At 46.2% G+C, this 27269-nt stretch overlaps 1 protein-coding gene across 1 annotated transcript in view; it reads right to left on the minus strand.

The window, feature by feature from the left end:
* Positions 1–1623: 1623 nt before the first annotated feature.
* LOC142859055 (kinesin-like protein KIF28) overlaps positions 1624–27269 on the minus strand; it is a 41541-nt gene continuing 15895 nt past the window's right edge. The window contains exons 8-23 of the mRNA XM_075989292.1: positions 25741–25808; positions 23551–23657; positions 22678–22787; positions 21366–21456; positions 20270–20324; positions 18649–18772; positions 17932–18076; positions 16029–16147; positions 15419–15526; positions 10601–10875; positions 9198–9332; positions 8315–8481; positions 8023–8129; positions 7654–7801; positions 6911–7098; positions 1624–1779 (exon numbers count right to left, since the gene is read on the minus strand). Of these exons, the coding sequence (XP_075845407.1) occupies positions 1624–1779; positions 6911–7098; positions 7654–7801; positions 8023–8129; positions 8315–8481; positions 9198–9332; positions 10601–10875; positions 15419–15526; positions 16029–16147; positions 17932–18076; positions 18649–18772; positions 20270–20324; positions 21366–21456; positions 22678–22787; positions 23551–23657; positions 25741–25808 (2103 nt within the window). The remainder of the gene's footprint in view (positions 1780–6910; positions 7099–7653; positions 7802–8022; positions 8130–8314; positions 8482–9197; positions 9333–10600; positions 10876–15418; positions 15527–16028; positions 16148–17931; positions 18077–18648; positions 18773–20269; positions 20325–21365; positions 21457–22677; positions 22788–23550; positions 23658–25740; positions 25809–27269) is intronic.

Below are 27269 nucleotides of genomic sequence, written 5' to 3' on the forward strand. Positions count from 1 at the left end.
AAGCCCTAGCTCAGCTGGAGAATAACGCTGCGGTGAATATGAAGTAGGCTAGCTTCAACATGCTTATTTAAGCCCCTTTGAGTATACACGCAGTAATGGGATTGCTTGATCATAAGATAATTCTGGTTTTTTAGGAACCTTCAAGGAAGTACTGCATACATTAAGTGATAAAATTGTGAGAACTGAACAAGTTAACAAATGTTTGGAATTATTGATTAGTGTCTGGTACCTGGTAAATGTGTGTTACAGCTCATTATTTTTAAAACTTTTTTTAAATTTTTAAGATTTTATGTGCATTGCTATTTTGCCTGCGTGTGTTGTTGGATCCCCTTTAACTTGAGTTACAGACAGTTGTGAGCTGCCATGTAGGTGCTGAGAATTGAACCTAGGTCTTTTGGAAGAGCAGATAGTGTTCTAAACACTTGAGCCACCTCTCCAGCCCCAAGGGTTAACTATTCTTGTGACTTTGTTACTAGATGTCCCCCCTGGCCCTGAAAGGTTTCCTTATACATTCTTCCTAGAGTACTTGGGTGTCTGTCAGTCTGTAAGACTCACCAACCGTTGATGGAATCAGTGTCCACTTAGGACAGCTGTCTGCTGGAGGGAGTTTGCCAGCAGCCAGCTCTGCACCTCCTGCTGCACTCCTGCTGCTGAGCCAACTGGTTGTATCTCAGATAAGCGTGTGAGTAGAAAACAAATGGAGGCAACTTGAGGACGGGTGGACTTGGTCCGAGCAGGCGTACAGAATCAATGTGAACTAAGCATTGTCTGTTGACAACAGAAGCAAACAACTAATGCGACAGGCTTTGTTTAAAGGGCGGAATGGCCAGGGCAGCCTGGGTTAAGATGAAACCCTGTCTCGGAAAAATACAAAGAAAACAGAGTGGAGAAGTGATTCAGCGCTTAAAAGCGTGTAATGGTCTCGCAGAAGACCCAAGATCAGTGCCCGGTACCCAGGGTGGGGCTGCCAGCTGCCAGTAATTCTAGCTCCAGATGATCCAACTCCCTCTTCTAGTCTAAAAAGGTACCACACGCATGTACAGACACACATAGATACCTATAAAAATTATTTCTTAAAAAGGAAAAAAGAAAAGAATGTGAGCTACTTCCCAGGAAAGCACTAATATAAACGTTGGCAATCATTAACCATCCCAGATAATGGATGCGGAAAGAGGGCTTAGAAGGAGGGTGAGTGAGTGGCCCCACGCTGTAAAATGTGTAAGTGATAGGTTTAGCCAGGATTGAACTGTGGGCACTCAAACCCAGAGCCTCAGTTTCTGAACATCTACCACAGACATCTCTCTCCATCTGTATATGTATTGATTTTTATAGAATTTTTAAATCCAGTTAAGGTCCAGCGTGGTGGTGGCACAGGTCTGTGATTCCCCATATTGGGCCAGGGGCTTAAGGTGTACAGAGGCAAGATAGGCCAATCTGGTCCACATAGCAAGTCCTTATCAGAAAAGAGGCAAGTGGAGGTATCTTACCTAAAAATGGCAGATGGAATTCCATGAGTCAGTGAAGCTCAGGAACTCAGAACGTGTTTGCAATTTGCTTGTCCTCACTGCTGGCTGCGCAGTAAATACTCTTTCTTCTTCACTATGAAAGCAACATTGCTCGTCCTCACTGTTGGCTCTGCATTAGATATTCTTTCTTCTTCTTCACTATGAAAGCAACATCATTTTTCAGCCTCCGTAAGCTGGATTCAAGCAGGTCCTCCAAATCCTTAAGCATCTGTGACTGTTGGTGCACAAAAGGTCGAAGCATTTGATCGTCTTCCTAAAAATGAAAGGAAAAAAAATGACAGTGATGTCATGACTGGAGTGAAAATACTTGGTGCGTGTGAACGAGGTGTCCAGCAAATGTCCATGTGGCTGAATGAGCAAGTTGGCCTGCTCACAGCTGGGCACTGATGACAAGAACTCATGTTTGCTGAGCTTCTCCTTCATACTGAAAAAAATAAATGATGTTATTTTCCCTCCCCCCCCTCAAAAAAAGGATTTCTATTGCTGTGAAGGGATACCAAGACCACATGAAAACATTCAATTGGGGCTGGCTTCCAGTTTACTCCTTTATCATGGCAGGAAACATGGAGGGATACAGGCAGACATGGTGCTAGAGAAGGAGTTGAATTCTACATCTTGATCCACAGAGAGCAGAAAACTGAGACCCTGCCTCCAATCAGGCCACACCTACTCCAACAAGGCCACACCTTCTAGTAGTGCCAGTCCTATGTAGGATATTTGATCACACTGTGAACCCAGAGATTGGATTATTTATTGAAAACTCTGCTTCTAGTTGTGGTGTAGCTCAACCTGAGTACACACCTTTAATTCAAGAACTTTCTGCCTGAATATTATAAAATCAACCATAGGTCAAGAGGTGGAGCAAACAACCAGTTGACAGGGGATAAAACAGTAAGAGGAAGTCAAGAGGATAGAGAGACACACACAGGAAGTAGGAAGGACATCTAGTTGGGAGAGTTTTGTTCAAGTAGGAGCAAGGTTCTTTTTGGGGGGACATCGGCAGAGGAAGAAAGTCATCTGGGTGCTTACTCTGTCTCTTTGAGCTAGTAGGCTTTCATGCCAGCATCTGGCTCCTGAGAAGCCATCAGATTTGGTAGGATACCTGGGAAATCCTCAAGGAGAGAGTTAAAGCTATTAAAAGGAAAAATGTTCCCACATTAAGAATGGGAAATATAATACTCAGGGTGTCAGGCCCCTGCATCGTGCTACTTTAAATGGCACGGAAATAGAGAAAATGAAATGATAAATGACTTTATTGAGATTGACATCATACCAATTTATAATTCCTACCAGTCTGGACATTGATATTTTATCATTAAGAGGCAGAGTGGTTTTTTGTGCCAAATGTGGAAAGTGGGTTGATAGGATGCAAGCCTTAGGAAGATTTATAAATGAAAATAAGGAAAATACTCAAACACAGAGGAATTTAGGCAAGAACGTACCATGCCACCACATGGTGACACTGAAGAGGGGTGGCCAAAGTTGTTAGAAAACCAACAGACAACAGGCACCCCCAAGGTTATCAGGGAGTTAAATGGAGTCCTATTAGACTTGAGGAGATTTAAGGAAGCAGTTGTTCATTGGTATGTATTCACCCTATGTGGTGAATTCATGGGCAACTAGGAGCAGAAGCATCTCACAAGACTGGAAAGAGTTGGCAACAGTAATATTGGAGGCTGTCCCCAGTTCTGACGACGAACATGGTGTAAAGAGTCATAGAACAACAAACAGACCTTGAGGTATTAATAATATTCCCCAAGATCAGTCGCTAGATGATGGTCAGTATGCTGAATTACAAAGGCAGCTTGAATTTGATGATCATGACTTGGCACTATATCATTTAGCAGTTTTAAATGCTTGGGACAAGGTTGAAGAATCAGAGGTCTGAATCATTTACTAAAATTATGCAAGGTCCAAAAGAAGCGTTCACTTTTTTTTTGCAATGATTGACTTCAGCTATAAATAGAATAGTATCAGATCCAGAGTCCTACAACTATTAATCAAATCTTTGTCTTTTGAGAATGCTCATTCAGAATGCAAAAGGGTGATTAGGCCTTTAAAAGCAAGAACAGCACCAATAGTTGAATGGATTAGGAATATGACTGATATTGGATCTCTCATTTATGATGCTACTCTAGTAGAAGCATTTCTAAAAGTTTTAAGAAAAATCAAAATGTGAGATGTTTTAATTGTGGTAAACAAGGTCATTTGAAAAGGGATTGTGGGCAAGGCATTTCTAGAAACAGTATTTTCCAGAGATTTTTTTTTCTGGGGTATGCAGAGGTGTGGTAAAGGCCAGCATTGGACTAAGGAATGCAGATCAATAAGGGCCAGGCAAGGTAATCTCTGCCATCAGGAAGTACCCTAAGGAACCTCCTACAGGCCCCAAGTTCAAATTTGATTCAGTCATTCCCTGTCAACATTGGAGAAAATCATTCACAGAGCATAAAAATTGACTAGTCTGTTGTTAAAAAACAACACTGCTCTGGGTATAATCAGGACAGAACAGCTTCAAAAGATAAAACAAAAATTCAAGAGAGACTAGAAAAGAAGTATTTTTGCAAGCTGCTATAAATGATCAGAGATCAAAGCTAAAAATACAAATAAATGACGTTGAAAATTGAAGGGTTACTAGACACAGGAGCATATGTAACAATAGTTTCACCAAAATCTTGGTATCCAAATTGACCTCTTCAGGAGGTAAATATTTGGTTTCTAGGGATTGGAACTTTATCTCAGGTAAAACAAACTAAAAGATGATCAAATGTATAGGGCCAGAAGGAGAGATAGGAAAAGTAAAGCCGTACGTGGCCATGAATTTATGGGGACATGATTTGTTGCAGCAATGGAAACACAGATTTAACATTCCTCCAATCTCAGAAACAAACCATAAAATGAATTCTTCTAGAAAAAAAATAGTAAAAGGTATTATCAAGAACAGTCACAGACAGTTCAGATTATACCTAAGCAGAGCACAGTGGCTGTTGGTCTTTCAAAGGTACCAACCACCGTGTTTAAAATGGATAACTGACAAATCTGTCTGTGTGGAACAATGACCTTGGATATGAGAAAAATCACAGGCATCTTAACATCTGGTACAGGAACAGCTCAGTGATAAACATATTAAATAATCAACCAGTCCTTAGAATTCTCCTATATTCTTCATTAAAAAGAAATATGGAAAATGGAGAATGTTAGCAGATTTGAGAGCCCTAAGTAAGGTGATTCAGTCAATGGGCTCTTTACAGCCAGGAATTCCCTTACCCTCCATTGCCTAAGGGGTGATCTATTATATGCCTTTAGAAGAACAAAGGAAAACTTGCCTTCCCAGTTCTTAATTAAAATAATGTTCATCGGGAGGCAGAGTTAGGCAGATCTCTGTGAATCCAAGGCCAGCCTGGTCTATAAGAGCTAGTTCCAGGACTGGCTCCAAAGCAACACAGAGAATCCCTGTCTCAAAAAAACCAATGGATGGGCTGGAGAGATGGCTCAGTGGTTAAGAGCATTGCCTGCTCTTCCAAAGGTCTTGAGTTCAATTCCCTGCAACCACATGGTGGCTCACAACCATCTGTAAAGAGGTCTGGTGCCTTCTTCCGGCCTGCAGGCATACACACAGACAGAATATTGTATACATAATAAATAAATAAATAAAAACAATGGATAAATAAATAAATATAAAATAATGTTCAACATATTAAAAGGTACCACTAGAAAATTCTTCCACAAGAAAGATTAAATAGTCCCACCTTGTGTCAATATTTTGTACAACAGCCATTAGAACTAATTCATACAGTTTCCTCAATCTATAATTTACTATTATATGGATGATATCTTACTAGCTGATTCAGACTCAGATACCTTAGGAAAAATGTTTGATGATGTAAAGAGAATTTTGCCTTGCTGGAGATTACAAATTACTCCTGGAAAAAAATTACAATGAGGAGAGCCTATCAGTTATCTAGGATATAAGATAGGTTTACAGAAAATTCAACCATAGAAAGTACAAATCAGGAGAGATCAATTACAAACTCCATGATTTTCAAAAATTGCTGGGAGATATTAACTGGCTATGGCCCACAATTGAATTGAACTCAAGATCTAAGTAATTTATTTTGAACCTTATAAGGTTATAACGATTTAAATATTTTAAGGAAATTTTCAGCTGAGGCTGAGAGAATTGGCTTTGGTAGAATAGAAGTTACAGGATGCACATGTGGATTGCGTGGATCCATAGCTTGACTGTATTCTAGTTATTCTATCTTCTACTCAGTCTTCCACAGGAGATTGCAGAGAGAAGATAATATCTTAGAATGGATATTGTTATTAGCACACAAACATAGTAAAAAAATTAAAAACCTATTTAGAAAAGGTTTCTAAACTGATTCTGAAAGAAAAATTAAGACTTCGTCAATTAGTAGGAATAAACCTAGCAGAAATTGTTATATCTTTTACTAATGCTGAAAATGCCTTATTATGGGCAGAAATTGAACATTGACAAAGAGCTTGCAGTAAGTTTGGGGAGAGATTGGCAACAAATATCCCAAAAGCAAGAGACTTCAGTTTATAAAAATAACTAATTGGATTCTCCCTTGTATAGTAAGATGGACACCAAATTCTAGAGCCCCTACATTCTATACTGATGCACATAAATAAATCAGAAAGGCAGGTTTTAAGTCAGAAAAATAAGTGGCTCAAAGCCCTTATGATTTGGTTCAAAGATCAGATCTGTAAGCCATTCTTATGGGTATTAATAGATTTTCCTGGATCTCTTAATTACTGACTCTCAACATTCAGAAACTGAACTTATTCCAGATGATTCAGAATTTTGCTATGTATTCAACTACCACAAGCAATCAGAAATAGAAATTATCCTTCGTACATAACATATCAGATCCCATACAGGCCTACCAGGCCTTCTAGCACAAGATAATGATGAAATTGATCAGCCATTAATAGGAAATGGGCTAGAAGCCTCAGAATTTCATGAGCAACACCATTTTAATAGCAAAGATTTGAAGAGTTTTCTATCATTTGGCAACAAATCAAGAAAATAGAAACCCTAACCAGGATAGGTTACACGGTGCTTTATTTTTTATTTTATTTTATTTTGGTTTTTTTGAACAGGGTTTCACTGTGTAGCCCTAGCTATCCTGGAACTCACTCTGTAGACCAGGCTGGCCTCGAACTCACAGATCCACCCACCTTCCTCTGCCTCCCGAGTGCTGCAATTAAGGGCAAGCACCACCACCGCCTGGCCAGGACCCACACTGTTAAAAGCACTGATTTGCTCATCTGCTCACACACACACCTCCCATCTCTGTGCCGTCAAATCTGTGGGCTCAATGGAGTGCTGTCTGGGTGTCACAGGGAGGCTGAGTACTCACGGGGGGTCTGCACTGCCGCAGTCTGAGCAGCTGTTGTCTGGCCATGCTCATGCCTCCATAGAACACCTTCAGGGCTCTGGCCAGCTGTGCATCGCAGCCGGCTTGCTGAGCACACATCTGCTTAGCCTCTCTGACTGCCGGCAGCTGGGCTCTCACCTCAGCTCCCTCTGGGTTATCTGCCCTCCGGGCTGGGGTACAAAGAAAAAAAGTATGGGTTTCTCTGTGTAGATCTAGCTGTCCTGAAACTCACTCCCTCGACCAGATTGGCATCAAACTTAGAGATCTACGTGTCTCTGCCTCTACCTCCTGAGTGCTAGGATTAAAGGTGTGTGCCACCAGGCCCAGCTTTGGGGACATTTTATGTCTTCACTTATCAGCATATTCCCTTTGGAGCCACTCTAAGAAATCTTAGAGGGCAAAAGAGAAAGGGTTCTGTTCTTTTGTTATGGTCTAAGATATGAGTTAACTCATTAAGATTTCCTGTTCTTCTGGAGCTGGAGAGATGGCTCAACAGTTAAGAGCACTGACTGCTCTTCCAGAGAACCTAGGTTCGATTCCAAATGCCCACATGGCGTCTGTGACTCTAGTTCCAGGGGTCCTCCTGACAGCCTCTGCTGGCCTCTCTGGGCACACATGCACTCAGGCACACATAAAAATAAGTAAATGTTTTTTAAAGACAAATAGTACATTCCAAACATGGGAACTAAGAATGAGATGAGCCAGCAAATGATACTGTCTCTCACCGTGTTGAGCAGAGCCAGTTTTTTCCAGCGATGCCTTGAGAAACATGTTTTCTTCTCTGAGGGCTCGGTTAATGTCTCTGAGCAGCTCCGTCTCCTGCTCTAATGTGAGCAGTTTCTGATAAATTTCTGGTACCTGGTTTGACATGATCTACAGAAGATACGACAGCTCAGCTTTTGTGGAATTACCTGCACAGCCTTCCAGACTAGTGGTTCATACCACCTCGTGTAAACAAGGAGGGAATGGGGGCAGGGAGAGGTTTAAATCCCTCGGGACACACAGAAAAGCACAAAACCACTTTCATAAAGGGATGATTCTTGGGGGCTGTCACTGAGGTTGTTCCCCCTTGTCATTTGCCACGAAGTACACACCTGGCTCACAGTCTTCACACTGGACAATTTCTTGGTATCTACCACAATGTGGCCTTCACCTGGGAGCAGGCTGTCCAGCTGAGAGAAGCCGAATTCAGCGCAGCCTTCTGCAGCGTGGGAGAGGGGACCAGAAAGGAAAGACCCCAGTGAGCTGAAGTGAATATTGAACCCCAGGCCTGGCAGAAGATGGCGCTTGCCCACTGCTCCCCAGACCCGCCTGCCTCCCTCGCTCCCTCTCAGCATGGAATCTGCTTGAACAGCACACCTAGGAAAGGAGGAACAAGCAAGGTACCCTGGAGGCCCCACAAGTCAACCACCAGGGCATTTGTCAGTAAGTAAGCCAGGAACTCGCGAGATACACTCAAGGCCACGACGTGGACAGTCTCTTCCATCCGGGGGTTCACGCTCTTCCACACAGGCTTCGTATACAGAGTGTTTGGGAGATCATAGACTCTGTACCTGAGGCAAGGATATAAAACATAATTGAAAACCAGAAGGGCCATATCTGTTTGGCTAGCTGAGAAGCTGCCCTGTAACCGAGTCTTGTGGTTTTCTGCCTCCAGCTCTGTCACTCAGCATGAATACCAACACCATCGAGTAGGTAAGTCCAACAGGCAAGAAGGGGTTAATCAGTGTTTAAAGTGTTAGGTTTCCTTGGGAGGTGTTCAGTTTGTACTTGTTTTTTTGTTTGTTTTTGTTTTGAGACACAGTTTCTCTGTGTAGCCCTCGAACTGTCCTGGAACTCACTCTGTCTATAGACCAGGCTCGAACTCACAGAGATCCACCTGCCTCTGCCTCCTGAGTGCTGGGATCAAGGGTGTGTGCCACCACTGCCCAGCACATTTTTTACTTCTTAAAGCACCCTTTCTTTACCTTTCAATATCCTTTGAACCACCTGAATTTAATCCTTTCTGGTTGTGTCTGTACTTAAACAACATGGTTTTGGTGGATTTTTTTTTTTGTGGCAATTCAAATATCTGACCTGTTGCTTTAATCACATAAGAGACTCAGCAGCCATCCTAGGCATGTGGAGGGCCATGTGGCTGCTCTACGTGATGGAGAGAGTAGCCATTTTGCAGTTGAACAAACAGAAAAACTTAGAATTTTATGATAAACGCATCCACCAGAAGCCACACATATGGTGTGTTCACGGAGCATGTAGTGCGGATCCGTACCCCAGCTGGATGCCCCGGCTTGCATCTTCCTTTAGCCATTTGACACCAAGGCATCCGACAATGTGAATCTGGAAGTCAAGCCTCTTGCCCAGTAGCTCCAGGGGCTCAATAACCATATCTTCCTCCCCACGGGCCCTACAGACAAGAGTTGAACATCAGTCTCTGGATTAGGCTGGACCCAGGCTAGTTAGTGTTCAAATGTCACAGAAATGAAAGAGTCCTTTAGAGATAGACGATTGCCCTGGAGGACTGGATGGTAGTATCTGCTGTAGAATCCACTCAAGAGCCAGTTCCGGATGGTGCTTCTGGCAAAGAGAGCTCACAGGCCAGAGAAGAAGCCAAACATCTCCGTGTGGCGAATGCGTGTGGGTAAGATGCAAAGCCCACACTGAGGACGATTGGTCCCACTGGGGAGGAGGAAGGGCCAGCTGTCTGCTCAGAGGCTGCAGCATAATTTGTCATCTGCCTTGGTGAGTCAGTCACAGTCCAGTCAGTATGATCCCTCTGTCCTTGGAAGCTGCCTGAGTCAGCTTTCCGACTGGGGACCTCTCTTACGTCAACCATGCTCTTAAAGGCTGAAACTCACACATAAGAATGTCATGTTAATTTTCAGTGTGACCCTAGGTAGCTAGTGCAGACAGGTGGCACACCAGTGGCCTGAAGTCCCTACAGACACTGCTTTTGGTCAGCTTGGCCTTTTGGACCCAGAACTATAAGACTCTCCTACTCCCTTCAAGGGAGTTTCCTCTTCATTAAGACAAAAGGTCACATTGGATGTTTGTATCCAGCCCAGGACTCCTGCCAGACTCTGTGCTTACAATTGCTGAAATACTGTTATATAAACATCTTATGGCCTAAAACATAAATAATAAATCAGGAGTTTAGGGACAGCACAGAAGGATCCAGACACCTAGCGCCTCCCCACCCCAAACCAAAGAGCAAAGCTCTGGCCTCTGCCAAGAATGGAGACGGAAAAGCAGAAACCAACTCTCTGCTTCTGGCCCTGATGCCTGCCAAGTGTGACAAGCACCCTGTGTAGTGGATGCCAGACCTGCAAGGTGCCAGTAGCAGGCTGTGGCTGAGGGTAAGCATGTCCACAACACAGGCTTCCTTCCCTGGGTTCCCTCATGGAACCAGCCCAGGCTTTGGGTTCAGCGTTCCTCATGCCATCTGCTGTTTTGTGGGATGTCTCCTGATTCCCCGGGTCCCTGGGGCAGTGCTGAGCTGTCTCTAATGCTAGCCATTTGTCAAGAATCAGATTCAACGAGGTCAAGTCATAAATGAGTTCATTCTCTTGTCTGCTTGTCTCATGGGTAACCCCTTAAGGGACCAAGTTGATTTCCTTCCACCCTTCATGAGAACTCGGGCTCTTTTGAGCATCCTGGGAGGGGACCAAGACTCACCATCCCTCCGGGGAGCAGGGAGTGATGCGGATGTGCAATACTGCCTCCTCCAGCCCGTCATAGTTCAGAAACTCCACCTGTTCCTCCAGCATCATACGGTAAGCCAGGGACTGCAGCCAAATGTGTGCTGAGCCCAAGTGGACAACCTCCACAGGGTCCCAGAAAGGGTCATCTTCCTGAGCCACCTGGCTGTCTTCACTCTCTAGAAAGTGCTGGTAAAGTTCCTCCATCAGGAATTTCCTATTGATAAACTTGGATTTTGACCAAATCCATACCTGGGGATGCAAATGGGGTCACCCAGAATCTTAGTTACTGTTCTATAAACTCGGTTTTTGACCAGATCCATACCAGGGAAGGCAAGGGAGGTCACCCAGCATCTTAGTTACTTATGTGCTTCTGTGAAGAGACACCATGACCGAGGCAACCTGTAAATGAACGTACTCAACTGGGGGCTTGCTTGTGGTTTCAGAGGGTTAGTCCATGATCATCATGAGAAGCTGGCATCAGGTCAGCAATCATGGCCCTGAGCAGTAGCTGGAGTGTCACATTCTGATCCACCAATTGGAGGTGGAGACAGACTGGGCCTGGCGTGAACGTACAGTGACACACCTCCTCCAACAGGGAGACACCTAATCCTTTCCAACACAGTTCCACCAACTTGGAATCTAAACATTCACATGCATGAGCCTATGAGAGCCAATATTATCCAAACTACCAGGCCATGTCCCGTTTCATTTGCTGCTTAAACAACCCATCTTTTATCCACCCTGTGCCTCCTAATGGGTTGAGTTTTGGGAAGATCACATACTACTCTCAAACTTAACTTTTTGAGGCCCTTCCAGAACCACATTGTAAGTGATGGCAGTGGAGCCAGAGAGATAATTATGGTTGATTAAAGGTAGAGAGGCCATGAACCAAGGCGGCTTGGTGGTGTCTAGAAGTTGGCAAAAGCAAGGAAATAGATTTAACCACTGGTTTTCCACAGAACAGCATGGCTCAGCAAGACCTGTGTTGGACTCACAGCCCACAGAGAGCTAAGTTAGACCCTAGGGGAGTCAGTGAGTTGACAGTGCTTGTCATGGACAATAGAGGACAAATAGAGAACAACTGGTCTACCAGAAAGCCGAGCGGCTCCACAGCAAATGCAGAGCCACGTGCTGGGTGGACAGCCTCTTCCGCCTCCCCTGTAGCTAAGCACACAGGCACGTTAGCTCCATTTCTCAGAAGCCCACAAAGGGGTTCCATTCTTGTTCAGGGATTCACCAGTGAGCAACAAGTCCAAGACAGGAGTTACTGCCTCTCACTGCAAGAGCAGGGCCTCTTCAAATACCTGCTATGGAGAGAAACTTAAGAGAAATCCACTTAGAAGTTTTCTTGACTGAAAATGTCACATCAGAAGTGGTATGAAGTAAAACCAACAACCCCTTGGCAACTAGAATAAAAACAAAAGCCAATGGCTAAGGCCTTGACTCCATGAACATCACCTTCCCTGGGAAAGTTGTATGACAAATGCAGATTTTTCTGTCTCTCTGGCCTCCAGGCATGTAAGGAAGCACCAAAGATGTATGTTTCTGTCCCGTGCTCACCTATACCATCTGGGTAAGCTTCCAGGCTTAAGTCAGGTCTTTATCATCTCTATTCCTACTGGCTATCCAGGAGCTCACTATATAGACCAGGCTAGCCTTAGAAACCCACCTGCCTCTGCCTCCTGAGTGCTGGGATTAAAGGTATGCACCACCACCTTGGATCTCTGGTCTACAGGCAGGGCTACACAGAGAAACTCTGTCTCAAAAAATAGAACCATGCTCTGTAGAGCATTTTTTAACTATTGATTGATATAAGAGGACTGAGCACATGGCTGGTGGTCCTGCGTTCTATAAGAAACAAGCTGAGTGAACCATCAGGAGGTCAGTAAGCAGCACTCCTCCATGGCCTCCAGATTCCTGCCTGCCTTGGTGTGGGAAGTCCTTTTGTATGTGTTATTTTTATTGGCTAACAAGTAAAGAATCTGCCTTGGCCTGTGATAGGTAAAGTAGAGCTGGGGGGGGAGGACTAAACTGAATGCTGGGAGAAAGAAGGTGGAGTCAAGCAATGCCATGGAGCCACCAGAGGAAAAAGACACAAGCTGCCAGCTGGAACCTTGCTGGTAGGCCATGAGCCTCGTGGTAAAATATAAAATAGAAATGGATTAATTTAATATGTAAGAGCATGTTAGAAATATGTTAGAGTCATTGGCCAAGCAGTGTTTTAAATAATATTGTTTGTGTGATTATTTTGGGACTGAGCAGTTTGGAATGAACAGTCTTCTTACAACAGATTGGCGCACCAACACAGCCTACTAAATAGCTTTTACTCAGATAAAAAGGGTTTATATACTGCACGGTGCTCCCTAAAGTTGAGATGGTGAGGACAGCCACCAGGCAGTCTCAGAGGCAGTAAACATGCTTCCTCCCTGTTGGACTGGGCGAAGCAAGCAGGCAGGGCCTTGTTGGCCCTAGCCACACCCACTTAGCATTAAAAACGGGAGGTGCTTCTGGTCAGAAATTACAGATACACGATAAAGACAGATTCAGATATAAAAAAAGACCTCTACAGGGTTGGATAATGTACATAGACTTAGGAAAGAGAAGAAAAGAGTATAGAGAGTTATAAAAAAAGTAAATCATTTTTAAAAAAAGTCTTTAAAGAAGACAGAGTACAGACATAGATTAAGGAAATAAAGAAAAATAAGCCACATAAAGATGGAAAATACAGAGTCTAGATTATGTATATTATTGTGTTTTCTTTGAATTTTTTGACTGTGAAGGAGCTAAATACGGAGAAATATTTCATTGTATGGGCTGCTAAGCTAAACCAACCTATATATTTTAAAGGTATCAGGACTTCAGAATTTGGGTCTAAGAATATTTATTTTGGAAAAGAGGTTCTTTTGTTTCCACAGAGTATGAGAACCTGTGGAATTCTTCCAGACTAATATGGTTTGATGGGCCAAGACCCCACAAAAGGTTGCCCACCACCAAAAATACTTCACCCAACAAAAAACAGGAAGCAATTTGGAGAGAACTACACCCAAATTCCCAAATATTGTTTATAATGTTTGTTTACATTGAAAGGGGGATAGGCTACAGATATGAATACTTTGCAATAGTATGGATCTTGGTTTATTTATACAAATTTAAGGTCATTTTTGTTATATGTATACTTCTGCTCTTGATTACGGTATTATTTTTGTGCAGCTCCTTTAAAAACGCAATATATAATTAAGAAATGTAGGTTAATAGAAAGTCATCTATAAAAGTCAAGCTTGTAATCATGTTAGTTAGGTTTTATAGATGTACAGAGATATATTCCAGATGGCTAGTTATTATTCAAACCTTTTAAAGACTATAGAATATGGCATTTAGAATGTTTTAAGAACTTAGGACTTTTCATGACAATGAGACACATCCTGGCAGCACCATTTACTTCAAGAGGATGATGGGCATTAAAGAGGCTCCTTATGGAGTTGGTTAGACATTTGGGCAAGAAACTGCTCTTGCCTGGACTGCTTGATGGTATGCTGTATGAACTGGACTTGCAGAACCCACAGAAAAATGACTGCTGAAGTTGCCTAAAAAAAGTGAGACCGTCCTTCAGGGTTCCTGCTTCATGAAAGAGTCTGCCAGACATTCTGCAGGACACAGAAGAAAGCAACTGATGAACTTTGCCATTACAAGGCAGAACAAATCTTCAAATTTCCTACTTCATGGAAAAGTCTTCTGGATACTATGGGCCTGTAGGCTGAAGATGAATGCCCCAATGGTAGAGAAGAACTTTGGGTGACTGTCCAGGCAACGAGATGTCTCTGTCAATTCTAGAGTTTGGGAAGTTGTTTACAATGCACTTCCTGTTTACTTAGGTAATATTATATCCTTCTAGAGTCTTTGATGGAATTGGATAGTTATAATTATAGTTTTCCTTAGTTATGATAGAAGATAAAATAGATATAAATGTTGTTACTATAATTCTTACTTGATACCTGTTTTGTTATATGTGATTTTACTATGTTATAGTTAAAACCTTCCTTTTTATTTAAACAGAAAAGGTGAAATAGTGTGGGAAGTCCTACTGTTTGTGTTGCTTTTATTGGTTAATGAATAAAGAACCTGCCTTGGCCTGTGATAGGGTAGAGTATAGCTAGACAGGAAAAACTAAACTGAATGCTGGGAGAAAGAAGGCAGAGTCAAGAGACATCATGGATCCACCAGGGGAAAAAGACGCGAGCTGCTAGTTGGAACCTTGCCGGTAGGCCACAAGCCTCATGGTAAAACATAAAACAATAGAAATGGTTTAATATGTAAGAACTTGCTAGAAATATGTTAGAGTCATTGGCCAAGCAGTGTTTTAATTAATATAGTTTCTGTGTAATTGTTTTGGGGCTGAGTAGCCAGGAACAAACAGTCTCCTCCAGCACTGCCTTGGCTTGAGTTCCTTCCTTCTCTGCTTTCAATGATAAACTGTTACACAGGAGAGCGAGTGAAATAAACCCTTTCCACCCCAAGCTGCCTTTGGTTATGGTGTTTCATCACAGCAGTAGCGACCCTGAATAAGCACAATGTCACTAGAAAAGATCCTAGGAACTGGCACTATGAGAGAAAGACCAGGACACGAAACAAAGGGTCCCCAGACTCAGCTCCTACTCAGAGAGCATCTGGGTTCTTGTCTAGGTTGTAGCTGGCAAAAAATCCCCTGTGTACTTTGGAAGCTCTCCAAGGATACCCCCTGTGTACTTTGGAAGCTCTCCAAGGATACCACGTCTACCCACTTATGGGGTCTTACCTCGTGAGTGCTTGGTTTGGTCACCTTCACCATGACCTCTTTCTGGAGGTCGAAGCCCCTGGAATCTGATGATGCCAAGTTCTTCACCTTCAATTCCATTTTAAGTCCCTGGTAAAGAGACAGCTCGCTAAACAATCCCCTCATTCCTATTCCTTTTACAGTCTCTTCCCCATTCTTCCCAGCCCCAGGCTTCGTAAAAGAGCACAGCCTGGCTCTTCCTGTTCCTAGGAGTTTCTGCCCCACCAAATAGCAGAAGATCAGCATCTCCCAGTGGTATCCTGAACTAACGTTTATACTTCCTAAGTTGGTTAACTCCCTTTCAAGGCTCCTGCTGACTGGGATCTTGTGTTCTCAGGAGCTAACCCTAGGCCAGGTCCACTCTGTGGTATACAGCCACTGAGGTGCTGGAGAGGCATGGGGACTTCAGAGGTGGTCAATTATTGCTAGTAAGTGTTGGTCTGGGATGCTAGTGCCAGGGGCTCAGCTAGCTGGGAAGGCCTGAGAACCCTGTCCCTAGCTCTCAGTGCCATCGTGGGAAAAGCTTCATCCTTCCCCAACCTCAGACCTTTGAGGACCTGACGTTCTGCCATTACTGGAGGTGAAAGGTCACCTTCTTTAGCTCCTCGCTCATCTGATTTGCCTCCACAACCAGCGGCATGAGTTTGATGTAGTCCTGGAAAACAGCTAAGACGCTGGGGTCAGCTTGGCCATCTCCGGGGCTCCCAGTACCTAGCGAGAGTCACGGAGGAAGTAAGTCTGTTTGTTCAGTGACACTTTTGTCCTTCATGAAACACACACTCAGCTGTTCACTTACATTGCCTCAAAATCTTGGCTTCAAGGCCCTCAGTCCAGTGCAGTTCTGGACTGTCCAGGAAGGAGGGTTAAAGGAAGTAGAAGCCAATGGGCCAGAGGAGGGGCTGAATCCTCAGTGACCCAGCAAATAATTTGTTCTCCTTCAGTGTCTGGGTGCTATGGAGGAAGGGTCATAGGGACTACGGGAGGTCCTGAGCCTCTCTCCAGACTTGGAAGAGTACTGCCTTGTGTTAGGACCTGCCTGCTCCTTAGAGACTTCCCGCCCGTGGGTCACATGGCACCGATGCCTCAGAACTTCCCACCAGGCTGCCATGGGAACCCACCTCATCACCGGGACGAGAATGCTTCAGCCCAGGGCCCGAGGTTTGATGAACTTCCTGTCACCACCGTCCCTATGCTGGGAAGGCATCTGCACAGTCAGTTATGGAGAACTAAATGGAAAGGGTTATTTGTGGATGGTTTTGCTATGGTTTTTTTTTTTTTGTGTGTGTGTGTGTACAGTGTGAACGCAGAGACCAAACAAAGAAGGGGGTCATGTCTTCTATCACTTTCCACCTTATTCCCTTGAGGCAGTGTCTCTCCATGAACCTAGACAAGCAGTCACTAAGCCCCAGACAACCCTCTTGTCTCTGTCCCTCATGAGACAACACTCAGCTCTTTCCGTGGATGACGGTATAAACGTGTGTCCTCGTGGCTATGATGCTAGCATTCTTAATCACTAAGCCAGCTTGCTAACCCTGGCCTTGGGTTTAAGTCAAGAATTTAAGAATGTGGGTGTGGTAATCCCAGTTCTCAGTAGGCTGAGGCAAGTTAACACCTTGAGACCACCTTGAGCTACAAAATGAGTTTCGAGCTAGCCTTAGGTACCTGGTGAGATCTGAATCTGAGTTAACTATGGTGGCTCATACCTGTCATCTCAGCACTCCACTGCCCCTCAGCTGTGGCTTTATTAAGGTAAACAGAGCCTAGTACATCAAAGACCTCAGTGGGATCCAGCCAACCCTGTGCACATGACTTGGGGCTGGGGGAGGTGGTGTGGGAAGGTGTTAAGGAGTTCTGCCTGAGGAATAAGGGGAGGTAGACAGGTAGAGAGTGGAGCCTCTAGGAACCCGTGAGGAATCCTACATAGTGCAGGGGTGGAGGGTGGGTTGAGGGCCAAAAGATTATATTCCACTCAGAAACCCAGAGCTGCAGCTTCTTCCAGACCAGGGCCTGGACCTCGCTCCTCCCCATCTCTCCAGCCCAGAGCAGGCTCTCAGTGTGTGCTGGAGCGCTCCCCACTGGCTGAAGGCTTTTATCTAACCCACCCATCTCCTCAGCATTCTTGCTTCCACTTGCTGCACGGAACACGCTCCCATACCAAGCTTCATACCGTGGACTATCTTCATCCTCATCCCTAGGGGAGGGCCAGTGACCTCACACTGTTGACATCTATTCAGTTTTCTATATTTCTATTTCTCTATTTCGGGGCTGATGATGTAGCTCAGTGGAGCACTTGTCTGGCTTGCAAAAACACAAAGCCTTGGGTTTTATCGCCAATACACACACACACACAGAGACAGAGAGGAGGGAGAGGGAGGGAGGAGAGGGAGAGGGAGAGGGAGAGAGAGGTCAGATTTTAACTTCCTGCATACTGTACTCTGGCTCCATGAAAGCAGTTGTTTTTGTTTTCCCAGGAAGGCAGGTCCAGGATTGCTTACCAAGCATGTCCATGCTCATTCCCTCAGCAGCTGCCCGCTCCAGCTGGAAAAAGTCATAATCGTATCTACTCAAGTCTTCATCACCTCGCTCTGAGGGAAACCCGATGTAGAGGAAGGCACTGTTGGATCCCAAGATGATGCGGTCCTGGAAGGGAGAGCGTAGGGAGGAAAGGCCTGGCCTGCTCCAGGGCTCAGGCTTCTGGAGCCGGAGTGGAGAGAGCCGAGGACACTCTTGACTCCGTGACCACCGAGATTCAGACCTCTGCCAGGATGTGTGGTCTGAGCCTCAGAAGAAAAGCACGGGGGGGGGGGGGCAGGGGTGGTTCTGTACCATGCGCTGGGGTCTGATTCAGGTTAGGTTATTGGAGTTCCTCTGAGAGGGCAGAGGTTTAAGTGCAGACGTTATGTGGGGGCTTTTCAGTGAGGTAGACCATACTGCTGATGGGCCACTAGAGGGAAGTCCTTGGGATGGGGCGTGTGCTGGACAATGAAGCTAGGGAGGGCTCACCCAGAGCTTCTCAAAGGGGACTGAGCCTCCTGCCTGTCTCAGAGGCTTGTGGCTCCTGTGTATAGTGATTGAGGGAGGAAGCCCCAGGCCTGGCCAGTCCCTCTCACTGTGACAGGAGACATTTCACAAGAGAGTCCTGCTCCCCCCTGCCCTTGTCACCATCTTGAGGGTAGCACGGTAGCACTTCTGTGGCTGGGCAGGGGACGTACCAAGTGCTGCAGCTTTGTCCTGCTGGTGACAGGGACCCCGTTAACAATCACCTTGCACTCGCCGTGTGGTGCGACTGCCACTTTACCGTCCAGATTCACGAAAGAAGCGTGTTTATCTGAAATCCTAAGAAGACAAGAGTTTGTCAGGGTCACCCAGTAAATTATGATTTCAAGGCTGGTCGAGTTGCACAATGAGACTCACAGCTGTGGTCAATGGGGAAGCTCCCACTCTCCCTCACCCCACACGGAAGCTGCAGGCCCGGCCTTGGAGAGGGCAAGGAGTTGGAAGATACCGAAGACGCTATTCTATTGACAGAGCAAACTCTAGCTGAGGGCCTGCAGCTGCCAGGAACCACCAGCTGCTGAGACCATCACAAGTCCGTGAATGCTACAGCTAGCAATGGAGAAATGAAAACATGTTTCATTAGCCAAGATTGTGTATCAAAAGGTAGTAAAGAGCTGTGGTGTGTGAACACCAGGGCAAACAATCCGCCAGAAAGGAGGGAATGGATTCCCAGGATTTCAGCAACATGGGTGCAACTGGAGGGCATTATGAAATCAGCCAGGTACAGAAAGACAAATAACCACATGTTCCACCCACACGTGGAGGTCAAGACACTGGTCTTGAAGAGAAGAATGCTTGCCATAGCTGGGGGTGAGGGAGGCAGGGCATGGGGGTGGATGAGGGAATGGTTAATGACCCCAGGGGTGGATCTTGATAGGAAGAGCATCTGGTGTTCCACAGTGTAAGCTTATGAGGCTCAAAGTCATTAGCTGAAAGTTTCAAAATCCCTAGCACACCTGACCACTGCCATTGTATGTATGTTCTGGAAATCACTCTACAGAGCACAAATACACATAGCTATGGTGCTGATTAAAACATATGTATGGTACTTTAAATTTTTTTGCTTCTTTTGGTTTTTGTTGTTTTTTTTCAAGACAGGTTTTCTCTGTGTAGCACTGGCTGTCCTGAAACTCTTTGTAGACCAGACTGGCCTCGAATTCATAGAAATCCACCTGCCTCTGCCTTCCAAGTGCTGGAATTAAAGGCGTGTACTACCATGCCTGGCTTAAAAATTTTAAAAGCTGCTTCAGTAAGGGCTTCAAACAGCGGAGGAGACAGCCCCCTGAAGATACAGTCGTGATAGACCCCCCACGACGTGCCTGGCCTTCCATCTCCTTGTTGTTGGCAGGGTCACCTTACTTCTGCTCATGCAGTTCTGTCTTACAGGATTTCCGCTGCCGTCCCTTTTCTCCCAAGATGCGTGGGGGAAACAGGAGGTGTGCACCACACACTGGACTTCAGCAAGCCCTCCTGCATGAGCACTGGAGGAGGTACTGAGGGAGGTCTAGGAACTTTTTAATATTGCCCATCCAGCAGGACTTACAGTGTGGCTTACCTACAACCAGATGACTTTCCAGAATCTACTCCAGTGAAGCATGTTAGCATAGTCCTGACAACCCAACACTCAGAGGAGGTGGCAGGGGGATTTCGTGTTTGAGGCCAACCTGGGCTACATAGTGAGATCATGTCTCAAAACAAAAAGCAAAACGCCGAACAAGACAGATCTCTGGGTTGAGGAGGTCTGGTCCTCTAGTTTGGGGCGGGTGCCGTTCTTACCCCAGGCCTTGAAGACAGATAGCATTTGAAGCAGCCCGACCAGCGTCGCAGGAGCCTGGGAAGAGTTGGGACAGTTTATCTTCAAATTGGCAGCATCTGGCCTTGATGAAGTAACATGCTTGACAGTCTGAGAGTGGCATTTTTTCTTCAATAAGAGTGTGCAGAGTGTCCCTCCCCCCATTGGAGCTGTCAATCATTAACAGCACCTGGATATGATCTTGCTTCATGGATAATTGTTTTACTTTCTGCTCTTTTTGCCTTGGGATCCCCAACTTGGTGAAAATGCCACCTTTTTCATGGTCCTTAGTCCTCAGTGACCCACTGAAGCTGGGACAGCAAAGGCTGTTAGAAGCTCTGTTTCTATGGTGACCAGCCCCTCAGGGTGTACCATGTCCCCTGCAGCTCCTGGGTGCTTCTGGCTGTCCTCCAGCCGCCAACCTGCACAGGGCTTAGCCACGCATAGTGCTCAGGGAGGGGAAAACAGGGATTGGGCCAACTCTGGGCATTGACTGCCAACCCATTCGGTAGCATTCCAAAGGCTGCCACCTCCTCAGAAACCACTAGACAAACATGTGATGTGACCACATGGGGGTGGCGGATAAATAACATGCAGTATAGGTAAATGATAGGGACCATTTACCTTAGCAAGGAAAGAAATTCCCAACCACGCTACAGCTGGAATGGGTTTAACGATATCAGTGAACCGAGCAAGCACAAAAGACAAGTGTGTGTGATCTCGCTGCTTTGAGGCACCACACATGGAGGAATCCAGACACAAAAAGAATGGTGGTCACCCAGGCTCAGGAAGGGGAGTGGGGAGTTGGCCTTTAATGGGTACACAGTTTCCATATGAGGTGATGGTGGAAAGTTCTGGAAATATGGAGATGATTTAGTGTCTATGCACTGTGTACTCAAGAGTGGTTAGAGAGGTGAGCTTTATGTTGTATGTTTTGGAATACAAAATTAAAACTATCAAAAAAGGAAAGGGAGAGAAAGGGATGGAGGGAGAGAGAAGGGAAGAGGGGGAAGGGGGAAAGAAAGGGAGAAGAAAATGGAATCAGAGCTGGCGGGGTGGGGGAGCAGGAGGATCAAGTACCGTTGTGAATGAAGAACTTGAGAACACCTGTGAGCTGTGGGTCCTCGTTGACATTGAGAAGGTGTGGGAGCGCCTTCACCATCTGCTGCTCCTAAGAAGACACAGAAAAGCCTGTAGATACCTAAGGCCCCAGGTCCTCAAGAGGGAAGGGAGCTGTCAGGACATGCCTGTTCCAAGGCCCAGGGGCCTCCCTTCCTGCCCCCCCCCCCAGTCATCTTTTGCTGTTCCTCCCCCCTTTATTCTGCCTCGCCTTTTTCTCTTCAGCCCTCCGACATCCTCAGGCTCCTTGCTTCCCTCTGGGTGGCCCCTCCCTGGATATCTTAAATTGCTGCTACCTGACTAAGCCTCAGCTAGAATGTCTAGTGAAGAACGGAACACTGCATTCTCCCCTCAGTGAGGCCCAAGCGCATTTCAGTCTTCCCCTCTCACCCAGGGTGGGACCCTGCTGTGCTCACAGAGGGTGGACAAACTGAACTAGAGCAAACACTGTGCCTTAGGGTGATGTTTAGACCCTAAAGTTCCTCTGATTAAGAGCAGAGAACACGAAAGCTCTGGTGGTTAGAGTTCACTGAAGTCAAGTTTTCTAGACCTGCACCCTGAATTCCACTCAAACCCAGAGTCATACAGGGCCACCCTGCCGCAGGGTGCTATTTAATAGGGCTTCCGCTGGCACCCGAGTTTTGCCTAGACCTTCAGAATCCTTGACCTCTAACTCGATCTCCACAGATCACACTCTATTCTACTTCTACCCCAAATGGCTTCATTCTGGGCTTCAGGAACTTTCCTGTAGCCAGGTTGGGTTCTCCCTTCTCTCCCAAGAGTTCCAGGTCTGGTCCAAGACTTGGGTATTTGCTTGGAGCCTCGTGGCTAAGAATAAGGTTCTGCAGAGGCAGGAAGGAGGGCGTGTTTCTCACCCGTGGATGTTCACAGCCTGGCCCAGAAGCTGGGGTGTGGCTCAGTGCTGCACAGAGGTTTGCCTAGCATTTGCAAGGCCCTGGATTTCACCCCTAGCACCCCAAAACAATAAATATTATACTCACAACATGGTCTGTTAGGAACTGACCATGAAAGTGAATACTAGCCAGGAGGGATGCAATAGCTCAGGCCGATCTACTGTCCCCAGAGGACATTCACACTCCTTAGTCCTTCAAAACTGAATCCCCAACATCTGTCTTCCCTCATCAGTATGCCATGATCTCCTTGATCCCTTCAGGCCCCAACTCTGCCCTCACTGCAGCTGGGAGCCTGACGGCAGCACTGGCTGTCAGCTGTGTGGAGAGAGATTACCACACGTGGACAGCGTGAGCCTCACCTGCGAGAGAGCCGCGTACTGCTCTTCCCATTCCTTCCGCGCCTGCTCCAGCAGGTGGGCCCAGGTCCGAGTGCCCAGCTGCCATTCTGCCAGGAAACAAGCCGAGTGCTCTAGAGGGAGGAAGGGACTTTAAGCATGGGGCATCAAAAGGGAGCCGTGACTGCAGAGGAGGAGCGGGGAAACCGAGCTGCTCCTGCGCGAAGACTCATCCGCTCAGTTCTGCGCCAGGTGGTACCCTGGGGTAACTCAGGCATTAGAACACGAAGGACAATTCACTGGGAAGCCTGGAGCTCAGAGGTCCCCTTTTCTCCTTTTCACATATGCAGGCATGTGGCCACCTGTTCAGGGAATTCCCATCTGCCCAGAGGTCAGAAAAGAATAACAGATTTGTCTTGCACTGGTTTGTTTTTTCTTTCATGTTTCATGCCTGGGTTTATAAACAGTGAGAATTAGATGCTGCATGTGTATAGACACCCGGCACATCCAGAACTCTGTGGTCACCGTATGCGTCTGCTCTAACTCAGGCAGTGTCTTGTTGCCGTGGATGCCTGAGTTCAGCAGGTCAGCATACGAAGCCTGGACGAGTGTCCTGATTGGCGTGCCTGCCCCGTGCGTCCTCATGGGCGCACATGCTGTGTCTGAGCCGTGCGGGAAAGCACAAGGCCGTTGTTCACGTCAGTGGCAAATGAGACCACACTGACGTCAAAGCTGAAATGTTTCAAGGTTGAGCCAGAAGATCCTTAACAAAACGTGGCTCTTCCCTCCCACCTGCGCTCTCTGGCCAGCCCAGCTGCTGCGCAGGCCACCACTCAGTCCTTCCAGCTAGCGTCTGGAGTCAGGCGTGGCTGAGCGTAGCCTCCCGACTTGATTTACCTTCTGCTCCGGCGTCCCCGAATCTGAGCAGCTGCTTGCTCTCAGCCCTGGATGCTCTCACCAGTGTGCACGTGTTGACCGTAGCTCTATTCTGAACCCTTTTAGCCCTGTCACATGCAATGACAAACATTCTCTCAGGCCCCTTTGCAGCCAGGGCCACCAGCCCTGGGGTAGCAGCAGGCAAGCCCAGATCCCAGGCAGAACCAGGCTAATTTTCCCTACCAGTAGTGTCCAGCCTTTTGCCCCTGTGTCATCTAAAAATTCCTTGGGCTACATGCATCGCTAGCCTGGGACGCATCGTGGGCCCACGAGCCAAAGGCTAAACATATCTGCAATCATTGAGACCAAAACTGACCTCAGTAACCTACAGGATTCCCACAAACTCACAAAGCTCAGCTGAGCCAAAAAATAAATAAATAAATAATAAAATAAAGCCGGGCGGTGGTGGCGCACGCCTTTAATCCCAGCACTCAGGAGGCAGAGGCAGGCGGATCTCTGTGAGTTCGAGACCAGCCTGGTCTACAAGAGCTGGTTCCAGGACAGGCTCCAAAACCACAGAGAAACCCTGTCTCGAAAAAACCAAAATAAATAAATAAATAAATAAATAAAAATAAAAATAAATAAAAAAAACAAAGCTCAGCTGAGTCCCGTGCTAGGCTTCTGAATATCCCGGGTCCTGAACACACTTGGCTAATTCAAGAATTTGATTCATCAATAATTAAAACCCTGGAAACCACAGGCTGTTATTTTTTTTAACTCTTTGGAAGCCCATCACCCAATTCCACAAAAAGCACAGAGAGGCCTATTCTTACTTATAAGACCTGGTCTTAGCTTATTTTGTTTCTTGCCGGCTTTTCTTAAATTACCCCATTTATCTTTTGCCTCTGGGATTTTACTGTTCTCTATTTCTGTTTTCCTTTCTTCTCACTCCGTGGCTGGCTGTGTAGCTGGGTGGCTGCCCCTGACGACCTCCTCTCCTTCTTTTCTTGCTCTTTGATCTTCTCTTCCTTGATGTCTCCTCCTATTTATCCCCTCTGCCTGCTAGCCCCGCCTATCCTTTCTCCTGCCTTGCTATTGGTTGTTTAGCTCTTTATTAGCTCAATCAGGTGTTTTGGACAGGCAAAGTAACACAGCGTAACCGAGTTAAACAAATGCAATGTAAAAAACCACAACACATGTTTGCATCATTAAACGAATGTTCCACAGCATAAACAAATGTAAACTATATCTTAAAATTATATTCTACAACAGGCTCCAGTCAACTCAGGGATTTCTGTTCCTGTCCCTACTCCCAGTGTCACCACAGAAAGCTCAAACATACTGTAACATGACTTATTCTCTGTGAGAAATTCAGATTTAACGCTGAATCGTATGCCATTATTATCTTGATGTCAGGGGTTAAACACCAGGGCTTTACCACGGGGCCTCACCCCCACAGGTGTTTTAGGCTTTACCCTTTTATTTCACAAAAGAAATTTAAAGATTCCAGCGAGGCTTGTTCCAAGCACAAAGTCAGGAACGGAGTTTAGAGAACACAGTGTCCCTCTGTGTACAACCCCTCCCAAAATCTACTGACAGCAGATAGCAGCAGTAGGCAGAAGAAAGGGAACATTTCGGAGGCTGGGAAAGCCTAAACTCCACCTACGGATCTGAGCTCGCACTAGGACGCTGGGAGAAAATGGCGTGGGCACGCTACAGTACTGCGTCTAAGCTGTGAAGAAAGAGGGCGGGGGCGGGGGTGGGGGTGGGATGTGGTTTTCACTCCCAGGAAAGGGCAGATCAGGACAGTCGGTTCACTGGAGGCATAATCTGAACTGTTGGGTTTTATTGTTTTGTTTTGTTTTTTGAGGCGGGATCTCACCTGGATGGAGCTCTTAAACTCACAGAGATCAACCTGCATCTGACTCCCACGAGCTGGGATTAAAGGCGCGCCACCACGCAAAGGCCCAAAGCACAGTTTTGGTTTTTGAGCGTCCCTGAGAGAGCGGGCACAGTGAGTGGCTTGCTGCGGACCCACCTCTCCAGGCCCTCCTTCTGCTCCCACTCATTTTAATCTCATTCCCGTCTCACCAGTCACTTGATTCTCCTCCTGGACTCCCACCCCGAACACCAAGCCATCGAATAGCGGGGCGCCAAGGGAGCTGTAACGCAGGACACGGAACACCATGACCGGTTGCTGAGAGCACTTACCTCTCAGCGTATCTCAGGGTCGACAAGGTTTCCTCATAGCAGATATCAGCTGGGCTTATGGCTGCAATCTGGAACCATCCGTGCAGACTTTCGTCATCCAGGGGTTTTGGATTTATTTTTTTTTAACATTGATGCTATTAAAATAGCTAATATTTGGGTTGAGGGGATGGCACTGCCAGTCAAGTACTTGCATTGCAAGCAAGAAGAACTGAGGTTGATGCCAGAACCCACATAAAAATGCCACGCATGCTGGCACCCACTTGTAATCCTAGCCCTGGGAGGCAGAGGCAGGAGGATCCATGGAGCTTACTGGCCAGTGGCCTAGTCTAATTTGTGAGCTGTAGGCCGGTGAGAGACCCCGTCTTAAAGGAAGCGGATGACATTTATGAGGAAAATACTCAAGGTTGTTGTCTGGCCTTCACACACGCACACACAGAGACATGTTTGCAGTTCTGCCTGTACATACATGCACGTCATGTATGCACATGCTAATAAAAAACTAATCTTCATAAAGCAGCTTATAGCATTTAATTTCCAGTATTATTTGAAGTTTAAATTATTTACTTTTTGGATTTGTTTATTTATTTATTTTATGTCTATGAATGTTTTGCCTGTGTGTGTGTACCAACTAAAATCTGATTGTATACATACAAGCCTCACCTGTACAACCCGGGCACTTCTCTGTCACATTCTTTCTGGCAGTTAATGACTTCCCATGACTAACCCCACTTTATAGGGCCAATAATAACAATATTTTTTTCTCCTAGCCACCTGCCTTCTCATCTCCCTCAAAAAGCATCTGCCTGAGGGCTCCAGGATGACAGTAAACTGGATGCTGCTCCAGCCACTCCTCTTGCTGAGCGTGAGCCCACCAACTCCCAGCTCTCCCCTCCCTCATGTTGCCCCATGCCTGCAGGAAGTAGCCAGACTTGAGCCAATGCCCCTTTATCCAAAGACAGCCTAAAATGTTGGTCATAAGCATCACCTCAGCTCCCTGTTACCCCTTATGCAAAAAGTCTGGAATGTAACACCAAGCATCCATCTTTGGAAGCTCCCTCCCCTCCCCCTAGGAGTTGCCTTGGTCCAGACTCCACCTCCAAAAGAGTCTGCCAAGCTGCAGACCACGCCCACAAGCTGTTTCGGCTGCCGCCCAGAGAAGAAACACGTGGTCTTTGGGTTTTGCATGGTTCCCCCCTTCCCATGCTCTCCTGGCCACCTGGGAGCGCTGCAGTAAATGTGGGCATCTTTTATTCGGTCTAATTTGGTCTGATTTGAATTATTCGCGTCAGCGGAGAGGCTCGTCTTAAGAATATTCCTAACACCAGGCTGGAGGTGTGGCTCGGTAGCCGAGCACTTGCCTGGTGTGTGTTAGGTGCTGGTTTCCGTGCCCCATCACGGAAAGCAATATACATTCCAGTAGCAGCCCCAAAAGCTGCAGCGAAGAATAAGATATTCAATGTGGTAGAAGCCTTGCCACACACCGCAGTGGGCAGGCATCAGGGCTGGGAGGTGATGAAGTGGACGGGGGC

This window comes from Microtus pennsylvanicus, chromosome 10, assembly GCF_037038515.1.
Source record: "Microtus pennsylvanicus isolate mMicPen1 chromosome 10, mMicPen1.hap1, whole genome shotgun sequence".
Lineage (NCBI taxonomy): Eukaryota > Metazoa > Chordata > Mammalia > Rodentia > Cricetidae > Microtus > Microtus pennsylvanicus.